Source organism: Cavia porcellus, unplaced genomic scaffold (genome assembly GCF_034190915.1).
Source record: "Cavia porcellus strain 051 isolate PalLab524CR breed Dunkin Hartley unplaced genomic scaffold, mCavPor4.1 scaffold_28, whole genome shotgun sequence".
In the NCBI taxonomy this organism is placed as follows: domain Eukaryota; kingdom Metazoa; phylum Chordata; class Mammalia; order Rodentia; family Caviidae; genus Cavia; species Cavia porcellus.
The window spans coordinates 41,469,192-41,482,205 of record NW_026947511.1 but is presented as its reverse complement, the minus strand read 5'-3'; the positions used below and the strand labels follow the sequence as shown (position 1 = coordinate 41,482,205).

The window sequence follows — 13,014 nt, the reverse complement described above, 5'->3', positions numbered from 1 at the left end:
AGCCAGGCAGAGGAAACAGTGACACGGGGCACACGGAGACATGGAAAGGAGGAGCAGCTATCCCCCTCATATCTACAGCCCTGCAGACCTGGAGAGAAGCTGCATATTAAAAAACACGCTGGAATTTTTCTTTTGACTCATTTCTCATTTTTTGCTTTGGGTTTTGGAGGATTGGGAATATTTTACTTCCTTTTTTTCTTCTCTGTTTTTCTTTGTTTTCTCATCTTTTCCTGGATCATTCCTTTCTGATAATTTTATCTATTTATGTGATTTTTCTTTTATACTTTAATAGGATCCTTCATCTCTTTTCTCTCCTTTTCATCTACCTCTTCTTTATTTTTCAAATTTTACCCCTCTTATTTTCCCCTCCCCTGTCTCCTCCTTTTTTATTAGTATTACTACTAAGCTTTATTAATTTTTAAATAATGCTAGGAATGGTACTGCACACCTATAATCCCAGCACGCAGAAGATATAGATTTGCCACGAGTTCAAATCCAGCCTGAACTGCACGGCGAGACCCCATCTCCAAACAATCTACAGATATTTAGGTGACTCTATGCTATTGTTGAATTCTTTCTGTTGTTGATGGTGGTATAATCATTGCATTTAGTAGCTATCTACTGTGTGTCAGTATTTGATTTGTCTTTCTATCCATGTTATTGTTACAGGTCTCTTTTCTAGTGCTAAAGGTTGCACAGTGGTAGCTTTTAGGTAATACATAGAAGACTAGTCCGAGATTAACTGGAATTAGTGAAAAATCAGAAGACAGAACAAATGGCATAAAAATCTGATTACAGAGGCAGTAGCACAAAACTTACCAAGTATGGGAGGAAACACTGGGTGTAGTGGTGCAGGAGACTGAGGCAGGAGGACCGCTGCAAGTTAAGGGCAGCCTGGGATATTCTGTGAGTTCAAGATGAGCCTTAAACACATAGTGAGACCCTGTCTCTAACCTCCCTGCCCAAGTATGGGAGAAGAATTTAACATACAGACAAGCAAGATGTGCAGAACTCCAGATAGCCATGATTTGAAAAGAACTAATCCACAGCACACTGCAGGCAAAATCCTGAAAGTTGAACTCCAGCACAGAAAAACAACAAATCACTTATAAATTAGAACCCATGACAATCATAGCAGATTTCTCAACACGATCCCTCAAGGTCAAAAGACATGATGTGTCTCAATCCCTAAAAGAAAACAACTTTCAACTGTCAGACAGAAAGAATTTCAGGAGAGAAAGAAAGCTTCTAACTGAGAGGGACAAAAGGGGCCCCCGAAAGTGGCTGCCCACGACCCCACTTCTCAAGGGTGTTTATTGAGCAAAGCCAAGAGGCAAGGTGGGGCGGGTTCAAGGTGGGACAGAACAATAGCCAATCAGTAAGATGAGAAGCACGGCCCTCAGGTGATACTGATCCAGTCACACAGTGGGACAAGACTATGGTCAGCCAGTGAGGGACAGGGTGGTCACTAGGGTGACACTGATTAAATCGGGATCAAATGAGAGCAAGCACTGGGGCAGACAAAGCCTTTCCCAGAGGGGGTGGGTAAGGAGGCTCAGTCCTCCACCCCACAGTGACTGACGCCCACTTACAATATTAATCACTGGCTATTATCCTTTTTAATAAACTCATTTCCAAAAATATTCATTGTCCCAGTGTGTTAATCCAAAATCCCCAAATTTTATTAACAATCTCAACTATTACTAGATCGTTATGGGCAACCTACTGTATTAATTCACTTATAGAAATAGTGGGTAAAAAATTACAATAGGCCACAAAATTTTCCATTTCATGCAGATTACAAGACCCAAACTATAAACCAGGCACGGTGGCACATCTCTGTAATCCCAGCCCTGGGAGGCTGAGGCAAGAGGATTGCCATGAGTTCAAGGCCAACCTAGGCCAGAAGTAAGTTGAAGGCCAGCCTGAACTACACAGCAAGGCCCCAGTTCAAAAAACAAAGACAAAGAACAAACATATGATGTTATGTCTCATAAACATATACTAATTTAAAGAGGAGGTATTAATGTGCAAAGATAAATAAATAAAACCACATTTCCAAATATCTTGTGCCAGTAGCTGAGGACCTTTCTTCTTGGCTTGGAGCAACGCGTGGGTACCCTCATGATGGTCTCTTCTAGTCCTGCAGGACTGAAAATTTACAACAGTCCCTTAGAACAATGAGGAAAGGCCACAGAGAAGGACCTGGAAGACGCCATAGAGCTACTGTGGTTTGCAGGTAATACTGGGTCCAGGTACAAATTCAAAAATGATAAATACCCTTAGGAAATAAGATCAAACGCAAGACTTAGGTATATTTCTATTCCTGGCAAGAGAAGATCACAAATACGTTTTGTTTATCTTTATAGCAGAGTAACAGTGGTTAGTTGAGTTTATCTTTGGTCTGACTTTTTTTTTTAGACAGTCTCACTATGTAATCAGGCTGGCCTTAAATTCACTACATAGTAGCCCAAGCTGACCTTAAACTCACAGTGATCCTCCTGCCTCATCCTCCCGAGTGCTAGGGTTACAGATGTCAGCCACCATGCACCTGGCTAGTCTGATTTCTGATTAACTCTGTTTTTAAACCACAGTTTCCTCATTTGTGGGTTTGTTTTCATTTTTTACCTCCGTGACCTAAAGTAAGTGTTCAATTTATATTTTTCAAGAAAGATACCTCAGTTTCTTTCATATGAAAATCCCCTCTGTTGCTTTACAAATTAAGAAAATTTAGTGAAGCAGAAAACTACGGGGTCATAACATTTTCCACTCTCAGAAGAAGATAATGTGTTGTTTTCTTGCATTTAATATGGTGCCAGAGAACTCTGAAGTCAACAAGATCCTGTAAAATTCAATCTGAGGAATTTAGCTCAGTGGTGTAAGCAGCTTCCTGGTAAGCATGAGTTTGTGAGTTCAATCCCTGGTACCAAAACAAAAAAAAAGGCGTGAGATTCTCTAAGTCCTTTCTTCTCTCCAGCATAGATGCTCACAGAATTGTGGTTTCCCCAATGTACCTTGAGGTACATGATTGACACTATTTCTATTCAACAGGATTCACTTACCCTTATTTCTCACCCCTTGGACTATTACATCCCGCTGTTTTCTAGAAATTAGGCATGTTTCTAGAAAGTAGGCAGGGCACATCCCCTCTGGTTTGAAATTATTATTAGAAATTATTAGAAATCATTCCTCATTTTGTCCAAAGAAATGTAAGTGCATGTGTTGCTCTCAGAGGGAGTGCTCAGTGGCTTGAACTCCCAGCACTGGCTCTTTTGTCCTGCCGAAGTCCCTGTTGGCTTGGGATGTCTGCAAGGAATCTGCATGGCAGCTCCCTGGAGGTTTGCCTGGACCAGCAAACATCACACAGAAGAGTAATGAACTGTTGTTGAATATGAAGCCACTCAAACCTAGAGGCTCTTGATGACCCCATGTCAAACTAACCTTTCTTAGCTGATAGAATATAGGTCTGTTTCCATTGATTTTGTCTTTTTACACTGATTTTGATCTTGCTAATTTTGCAGTAAGCCCTTTAAATCAGTACACATCTTCCTTCGCCTCAAGTAAAGTTTTCTTCTATTACATCTTAAGTCCTTGGTTCTTCTTGTATTCTCCTGGCCTGTCTTTCAGTGGCAGCACCAACCCATTTTCCGCCTGTTCCTTACTGTGTTGTAGATCATTTTATAGTTCAATTCCTTTTCTCTCTACATTTTGGAAAATATTCTTTTTCTTTCTTTTTGGGTGTGTGTGTGTATATGTGCATACATTGCTATGATACAATGGGAAAGTATTCTAAAGTTCTTATTCCATTGCAATAATTATTACCACAGCAGCAACTGTGACTCAAGAATACGGACACTCAAGGCCAGGGGTGTAGCTCATGGCACAGTGCCTGCCTGGCAAGTGTGAAGTCCTGAGTTCGATTTCTGGTACCAAAAAAAAAAAAAATACCGGCAGTCAGACATGTATTCTTTCCCTGTCCCAGGTAGGAATAATTTTTTTTTTAAAAATGTTTTAACTCCAGGAGGAAATGACCAATTTGTGAGAAAAGCACTACAGATTCTGAGAGTTTAAAGGTCCTTCAAAAACTGCAGAGGTTGGGCTGGGGATTTAGCTCAGCAGCATAAGTGCCTGCCTTGTAAGCAGGCAGTCGTGAGTTCGATCCCCGGTACCGATAAAAAGGAAAAAGACAAAAAAAGCTGCAGAGATTCTTTCCAATTATTCCAAATCTATAGTCAACTAGAGGTGATTTGCTCCCAGCCAGAAGAAATCTGTCAATGTCTAGAGAAATGTTTTGTCATAACATTGACAGGGCAGAGCCAGGTGTGGTGGCACATGCCTGTAATCCCAGCACTCAGGAGGCTGAGGCAGGAGGATGATTGGGAATTTGAGACCAGCCTGGGCTACAACTGAGCTCAAGCCCAGCCTGAACTGCATAGTGAGACCCTGTCTCAAAAAGACAAAATTAAAAAAAAAAAAAAATTGACAGGGAGTGCTCCTGGAACCTAATGGGCAAAGGCTAGGGATGCTTCCCCAGAGAAGTAGGGACCACCCTGACCCAACAGAGGATGTACAGCTGGCCACAGGCAGTGAGATCTAGGGTCAGTGGTGTGCTGACCAAGGGTGCTTTGGAGGCCCAAGGAGCCCATGGCCCCTCCCAAGGCCAGCATCCCACAGAGGAAGAGCGGTCAGGGTGGGACGCTAACACCTACAGGCAGCACCAGCCCCTGGGGACAGGGGCTCCCTTGGGCTCCTCCACATCTACCCTGGAGCTGGGGGAGGGGAGCTCAGGCTGCGGGTAGAGCTGGCCCTGCTGCGGTGGAGGGAGTTGGAGCTGGCAAACAGGTCACAAAGAGTTTTACAGGAAGGGCTGGGCCAGGAGGCAGGGACTTGGGTTCCTTTAGAAATATCCTCAGCCTCTGGGCAGAGCACAGCCAGAAGTCCTAGGGGAGGGCACCAGCTACCAGGGGTGGACACGGAGCTCGCCATTCCTCAGGGAACTCCCACCCCGGGGACTAGAGGAGCGGCCAGGAGGGAAGACAACACTCCCAGGGGAGCTTCTCCCTTGCCATCCCTCAGGCCAAGCTGTCCCCACCAATACCTGTGTGTCTGTCCTTAACTGGCTCCCTGCCATCCTGGGCAGAGTCCACAGGTGGCCACAGCCCCCGCACAAGGGTTCGCTGCCACTTCCAATTCCAAGGGCCTCTGCGAACCAAGAGCAGGTCAGCTGTCCCAAAAGGCAGGTGCTGGGGGGACTCCACCCCTACATGGTGCTGGGTATTAAGCTGGATCTTGTAAAGGGCATAGGGAGGAGCCACCCGGCCCCAGACCCTGCCTGGCCTTCAGCATTCTCCTGGGCTGCTGGAGTCTCTGCGGTGGATCCAGGGCCAGGGACCCGGGAGGATGCATCTCGGGTCAGAGTTACTTCCCGGTCACAATGGGATGGATGATCCAGTGTGTTACAGTCAGGGGAACTGAGTCCCCTGGGCTAATGTTCTGAAATCCCATGTTGATGTGTACTGATGTGGGTCCTTTTGTCATTAACTGTGCTGGAACTCAGGAGTCCTCTTCTTCTCCTCAAGTCTAAAGCATGTCTATCTATCTATAATATATATAGATATTATATATCTATATATATAATTTCCCCTCTCCGCTCTTTTGCAGTGCTCTTTTTTTCTGTTTTTAACTATGTCAGTGTTGGCAGGGTGCCCACACAAATGGTGAGGCCCGAAGTTTGGGGAGCCAAGTTCAGCTGCAGGCGAGGAAAGCACGGGCTCCTCTCTGCATGTGGGTGCGACCCTGCCACACCCCGCTTTCCTGTCCCATCTTCTGTGGTTCAAACCCAGCCTGACGATGCCGGACAGCTCCGGGCAGAGGTCTGCAAACCTCTTCTCACAACAACACCCACTCGCCAGGCCACTGACAAGTTGGGGGCAGCCCAATGTGGGTCTCAGCATTCTGTCCACTGAAACTCAAGTGAGCCGGGTGTGGCGGGGCGGACTTACAACCCCAGCAGTCAGTCTGAGAGGCTGCGGCCAGAGAATCAGGAGTTTGAGCTCAGCCTACAACTTAGTGAGAACTCGCCTCAGAATAAAAAAATTAAAAAAAAAAAAAAAAAAAGGAGGGGCTGAGGATGTAGTTTGTTGCACAGACCCTGGATTCAATCCCCAGAACCCCAAAAAATAAGGGAAAAAATTTAAAAGCTAAGCGATCCTAACTCACACGCATGGCATTTCCACGAGAGTGACACGGACGCGCTCTCCCCACCACACCGCTCAGTGCCTGCCGGCTCGTGCTCTGCTCTCTCCCAGCTCTTCCACTGAGTCCCTCAGCAGCGGCATCTGAGACCCCAGCATTGTCCCCTTCCTGTGGTCCCCGTCCTCCGCAGGCACAGCTACTCCTACTGGAAGACAAGGGCACTGCACCCCGGGGCAGCACAGTGGACCCAGAGTCGCATGCCCACAAGCCAGCACTGCCACCTGCGACAGCCACTCATCAGCCAGGCTCCCCTGACGGCACTGGAGCCCTGACGCCCAGCAGCTCTGCCTCCCTGTAAATCGCGTCTTTTGGACGCTAATCTAACAGCCCTGATTTCACGCACAGAAGCGACCTGGGCAGGGACCCTCCCCTCCCTGTGCTTCCTGGCTGGAACTGGGCTCCACGTCTTCCTCTCTCTACCTACCTGCAACACCCTCAGGGCCTCCAGGGTGGAAGCTACGGCTCTGGTCACCAGGTAGCCAGGGCACAAAGTATCTGGACAGCCAGGTGTCCCTGGTGTGCTGCCCCCTTGTGCATGCACCCCCGGCCTCCATAGAAAGGGACAGAGGAGCATGGACAGGCCGTGCCTGACCGCAGCTTCCTCCCCACCTTCTCAGCTCCTCCCCCAGGGTGATCAAAAGGGACTCAGGTGACAGGAGGGGCCTCCACAGAGGCCACATGGCCTGGAGTGTCCACCTCCCACCACCGCTGCTGCTCCTGCTGCTGTTTCCAGGTGAGGCGGGGCAAGGGGAGCCAGGACAGGTGACTGACAGGGGACAGGGGGCAGGGCAGGTGTGACTGTGCCTCTCTGCCTTGTTCCCCAGGCTCCTGGGTGCGCTCAGACGAGGCCATATTTCAAAGAGTGGCAGGAGACACGCTGACAGTGATATGTAACTACCCAGCAGCCTCCCGCGAGTCCTACAAGGAGAAGGCCTTGTGTCGGGAGGTGGCAGGATTCACATGCGGCAAGTTAGTGCCGGGCGCCAGTGCCAAGGGCCAGGTCCCCCGGGTGTCCTTCTGGGACCGTCCCAAAGCCGGGCACTTCGTGGTCTCCCTGGCCAGGCTCACGGAGGAGGACTCCGGATACTACTGGTGCTCCCTGCTCGAAGTTTCCAGCAACACTGTGCTCAACTCCATCAAATTCTACGTGGCCGTGTCACCAGGTGAGCCCTCCAGGGCCTCGAGGGCGCCCTGCACTGTCTTCCGGTGCCTCTCCCCTCCTGCTTTCCAGCCCGGAAGCCCCCTCCCGCCCTCCCGCCTCCTGACTCCCATCGCAGCGCCCTCCTGGCTCTCAGGGTCCTTCATGGGGTCCATCTCGTCCCCACCTGGGAGACTCCCGTCCCGGCCCCAGCCACTCCGCTCACTGAGGTCCTTCCTCTCCAGCCCCCACCCAGGCCCCCGGGGCTGCCCGCAGCCCCACCTCCTCAAACACCCAGAGCTCTACACTCCCAACAGCAGGAACCACGGAGGCCCTCAGGGCTCCATCTGCCTTCACCCCACTGGCTTGGTGAGTCCACCATGGGATGCCGTCCCCACCTGCCCAGCACAGGGCAGCAGACCTGACCAACCACCCGCTTCTTATCTCTCCACACTCCAGGCCCCAAAATGTCACCCTTTGCCCTGACCTTGCAGACTCCTGCGCCCTGGGCCGCGGGCTCTGTGGACTCCTTCTCACCAAGAGCCTGGTGCTGCTGGCCCTGCTATGGTGAGAGGTGTGGGCTGGGCTTGAGGCCCCAGGGAGCAGGGAGCCGGGACAGCTCCTGCTCCAAGACAGACTCATGGAGGGGGCCCAGCAGTGGACGGGGCAGGGGAAACAGTAAGGGACAGCAGGGCCCTCCAGGTGCAAGCTCCCAGGGGCTCCCTTGGGCACCCAGGCCTCGGCCCCGGTCCTCCCGTCGCTCTCCCTGCCTGCTCTCCTCCCGTCTCTGCCGCCCGTCTCCCCTCTCTCCCAGCTTCCTCCTTCTCTGTGTGGCTATCTTCCTCCCTCCCCCACCGCCCTGCTTCAGGACCTGCACAACCTGGAAGTCCCCTACTGCCCACTGACTCAATCTAAGGACCTCCCAAAGCTGCCACTGCAGGCCTCCAGCCATCCTAGGGAGGGCAGACACAGGACAAAAACTGTTGCCCACCCTGGGAAGAAGAAGACATGTGGGGAAACTGAGGCAGGATTGATAGAAAGTACCATTGAAGTCTGGAAACAAGGTCAGGCCAGGCCAGGAGCGGGCTTAGTGGCGACATGGGGCTGTGGGAAGAAGAGTAGGATCCAAGTCACTTCATCTGGCCAGGTACGGTGACTCATGCCTAGAGTAGCAGCACTCGGGAGGCTGAAGCAGGAAGACCACTTGAGCCTGGGAGTTTGGGGCCTGCCAGGCAATTTAGCATGACCTTGTCTCAAAATGAAGACTGATTTTGCCTTTTTCTTCACTCCTGGCATTGCAGGACCTTGAGGAGCAGATGTGTGCAGCGTAGAGGGGACCTCCTGGGGAACCAGCCCCAGCCCTGGGAGCTCAGGGCTGCCCTGAGCCCACAGAACCTGAAGCAGACACCCAGGGTCCCCCAAATCTGTACCCCTAGGAGCTGCTCTCTGACCTCTGAACCCTGCAGTCCTGCAAAGACAAGGCCAGAGCTCTGCGGCAGCCCCTCCGGCCAACCCTGAGGGTCTTCCTTGAGACCCTCCACTGGGCCATGCCAGCCTGCCCCCCGGGCTGCCATCATCTCATAGGGGCAAAGCCCAGTGTGACATTTCAGTAGCACCCGTTAAGACCCTGGAGACCATTCTTCCCCCGCCACCTCTGAGACAAGACGTGGCTGAGGGGAGCCCACTCTCTGGGCCAGCAGCACCCTCTGAGCCCAGCACTGGCCCAGGACCAGGATGCCTGAGTCTAAACATGGTGGGAGACAGCGACCAGCTGTCTCAGCTGATGTACAAGATCCCTCGTGACCCAGGCCGTCCTCTGCAGCTGCTGGGGATCCTAGCCTTAATTACCATCTCATTGACTATGCAGATTAGACCCCGCCCTCTGCGGGCTACAGACCCCCTGACAGTTCCTCCAAGGCTCATAAGAGGTCGAGACTCCCACTGCCCAACAGAGGGGGCCAAGCCAAGCCCTCAGACCACAGTCCCACCCCAAACCCGGAGGCTTCAGACCCTCGGCACCTAGCTTGCTGCCCAGAGCTCTGCTGCCGGCCTCTTCTGCCCAGGGCAATGGGCTTTCGCTTTCAAATAAATCTTTGATTCTGCTGTTCCTTCCCAGTGTCCTGCTCGATTCTTTGTTCAGGATGTCAAGAACGTGGACAAGACCCCTGATGTGGTGACACCACCACCACCACCCTTTCATGTGTAGCACCTTGTAAAAGACACAGCTTGGGCACATGGAGCAGAGTTTATAAGAGCAAAGTCGAGTCAGGAGTCGGGGCCCTCGAAACTAGGAGAGGTTTGGTTCAGAATGCTCAGCTCTGCACCCCGGATGAAAGACAGAAACGGACCAGGGTGGGCAGAACCAAGGGACACACAGCACAGCGAGGGGACTGCCTCATCATGCTGGCTAGGACCAGCCTGTTAATGGGTTCTGCGCTTATCTCTCCCAGTTTCTCAGAAGGTCACATAAAGGATCCAGTTTGAAGCTGGGCATGGTGCTTGGTGCACATCTGTAATGCCAACACCCTGGGAGGCTGAGGCAGGAGACGACAAGCTCAAACCCAGCCCAGGTACAATTTAACAACCCGGGGAAACCCTGCTCAAAATTTAAAAATTAAAAATAAGATTTAAAGGGCTGAGAATGCAGTTGTATGAAAAGGCCCTGGGCTCAATCCCCAGTGCTACTAAAAAAAAAAGAAAAAAAAAAAAATACAACTTAGCTTGGGTATGGTGGTGCAGAATTTTAGCGTGAGTGACCCCATGTTGGTTTGCTGGGGCAGGCAGAGCACTGGACCTCAGTCCATACCAGTGACTGCCTGTAGATAAAGCCGTAGTCCACACTGAGGCCTCCTCTCTGCCCCGTCAAGCACTCTGTCACTCTGACACGGTGTCCCCCTGTGGTGCTGACTGCCCCCCAGGCGGTTGTGGCTCTGGCAGGAGGTAAGCGAGCCCTCTCCAGCTTTGCCTGCAGGGTCAGGCTGGGGACCAGGCTGACCCGGTCAGTCCCTGTCACTCCGTGGACTTGCTGTCTCTTGCTGAACACTGTCCCCACATGCCAACCCCTGGCATCGCTTCCCTTCCTGGCCTCTGATTTTCTTCAGAGCTCTCTGGAAGCCTCTGCTATTTCCCATGCTCGGGAAGCAAGTGAACCCGGGGGCCAAAGGTCCAGGCCCATGGGGAAGGGTCTCACACCAAGGTCTGCCCTCTCCTCTGCCAGCCCTCGTCCACAACCCAGGGTCCCCACAGGGCAGGGCGGCGGGGGAGGATGTGGGCAGATGACCCGGCCTCCAGCCACTCAGCCCCTCTGGGTTCTGAGGTCAAGATGACCCACTTCGCATCCTCCACCCCATGGCTTCCTCCCGGCCCGACAGCTCTTCTGATCTGTGAAGTCATCTGCTGTCAGCTTCACAAGCGGGAGGACCTCTCTCTGCTTTTTTTGGTTTATTTTCTTTTGTTTCTGTGATATTCAGGGTAAAATCCAGGCCTTCGACCTGAGCAATAATCCCCGGCCTTTCCCATATTTTCATTTTTCATTCTCAACCTGTTTTTGTTTTTGTTTGTTTGTGAGACAAGGTGTCACTATGGAGCTCTTATGGCCCCTAAACTCACAGCTGATCTTCCTGCCTCAGCCCCCTGAGTGTTGGGGGATTAAGGTGTACGCTGCCACACTCAGCTAGCATTGGGTCTTTTTTATTATAGTTGCTTTCTTTTTAACTTAAACATTCACTGCATTTTTGATCACCCCTCCTGTGTTTAAATCCCCACCGAACACGCTCCAACCACAAATGATTTACAGTCCTCCAACTTGCAAAGGCACCTGGCTCCTTCAAAGCCCCCAGAATCTCTTCCGGGGTGGCCCCGGCGGGTGTCTCTCCCCTGGGCTAGGTCTCAGCCATGGCAGCCAGCATGGAGACTTGGAAGCCCACGGACGGCCACGTGTGGGATAGTCTAGTGTCTCCCGGTTCCTTTCTGAATAGGATTTGAGGGTTACAAAGATTTGGGGTTTGGTTAGGGGTTTTTGTGTTTTGTTTTGTTCTTGCCCTTGTTTTTGGTTGTACTTTGAATCGTCTCCAATCTTGGTGGTGCCTTGTGAATGTCATTCTCTTTTAAAACATGTGGGCCTCAGCCAGGTGCACACGCCCACCAGCCCAGCACTGCGGGAGGCTGAGGCAGGAGGATGGAAATTAACTCAGCAGGGGCAACTTAGTGATTTATCGACAGCGTGTCTCAAAAGAAAACATAAAAAAGGCTGGGGATGTGGCTCAGTGCAGACTCCGGATGTGATCCCCAGCACCAAGGACTCCCCCCACCCCGAAAAATTAGATTTCCTTGGACTCCACTTGTGACTCAATCATGAAACCGAAGCTGGTGGACAAGCTCTTTCTATGCCTCAGGCTTCTGCAGAGAAGCTTCAAGTGGCACCTCCACATTAAAAAGAATCTGCGAAGCCCATGCCTTGACCCCCTGGAGGCCTCTGTCTGCAGGAGATGATGAGAGAGATGCAGTTGGGCCTGACTCCAGCTCCTTCCCAGGGACAGAAGTGGTGACAGAAACGTCCTAGATCTGGGCTGTTTTCCTCGGTGTGGCCCTGGCGGTTGGGAGCAGGCTGGGTCCCTCACTGAGCTGCCATTGTTTCTCAGAGAATGAAGGTGGAGAAGGTTCTGGAGCCTCTGCCACGTGAGGTGGGGCACCCAGGTGTATGAGTCTGTTTTCTGCTGCTGCCACAAACTCCATGTAGCTGTAGAAGAGTTTTGGAGGCCGTGAGCCAAGATGGCGCACGCTCCCCTTCAGCCCCTGGTGGTGTCACATCTTGGTGGTTGTCAACAAGTGTGGGGACATGTGTGACAGGGACAGTCACATGGTGACAGAGAAAGCCCAGAGAGAGCAGGAGGGCTCAGCCTCACTCATCTGCACACAACTCATCTTCACAGAACTGGTCCCACAGCGTGGACTCCTGACCTCCTTCCAGCAGACCGCCATGAGGGCTGTTTCCACACATGACTCTCTGTGGGACAGGCCCCCGGAAGTGGCTGGTGTGTTGGGCACAGTGCTGCAGGCTGGGAGGCCTGGGATCCCACACAGGGACAATACACATAAGACCCCGAAGAAACAAAAAGAGCCACCCAGGAACACAGCAGCGGGCCTGCAGGTGGGAGCCGTGAACCAAGATGATTCTAGAAGATTCTAGAACATGGCAGAAAGGGACAACAGCAGAAAGCAAGATTGAAAACAAAAAGAGGGAGCTAAAGAGGGACGGAAGAAGTGGGACACTGGCAGGGCATAGACAGTGGAGGGAAGGATGAGTCACATTAGGGTGACCACGGCCACCCAGGTCAACAGAGAGGAGACCCCTGGGGCACTTGCTGTTCCTTCTCACACCTGGGGCTATGGCGGCATCCTGGCATCCCGGGACGGTTGAGACTTCCAGAGCCCAGGGTCCTCCCCTTAAACCCCAGTCTCCTGCCTCCCTTCCCAGCTCCCCACTGTCCTGCTGGGCTCCCCAGGGACGGGCTCCACAGCAGGCCGCAGGCCTGCAGGGAGTGTGGGGACAGCTTGGCTCTCAGGCAGGCCTTGCCCGGGAGCCGAGGGCCTGGACGGGTCGGGAAGGCTGCTCAGGTGTC

General features: G+C 51.9%; 1 protein-coding gene across 2 annotated transcripts; it reads left to right on the top strand.

The window, feature by feature from the left end:
* The first annotated feature begins 6,844 nt into the window (after positions 1 to 6,844).
* Ncr2 (natural cytotoxicity triggering receptor 2) lies at positions 6,845 to 9,501 on the top strand. Of its 2 annotated transcripts, XM_013156555.2 has the most exons (5): positions 6,845 to 6,988; positions 7,080 to 7,418; positions 7,639 to 7,762; positions 7,853 to 7,960; positions 8,695 to 9,501. In XM_013156555.2, exons 1-5 carry the CDS (start codon positions 6,934 to 6,936, stop codon positions 8,909 to 8,911), a joined length of 843 nt encoding a protein of 280 aa, XP_013012009.1. In that variant the 5' UTR covers positions 6,845 to 6,933; the 3' UTR covers positions 8,912 to 9,501. The 2 variants fall into 2 exon arrangements, with proteins under 2 accessions (XP_013012009.1, XP_063094981.1); XM_063238911.1 differs by lacking the exon at positions 7,639 to 7,762 and having other exon boundaries at positions 8,695 to 8,835.
* Positions 9,502 to 13,014: the final 3,513 nt, after the last annotated feature.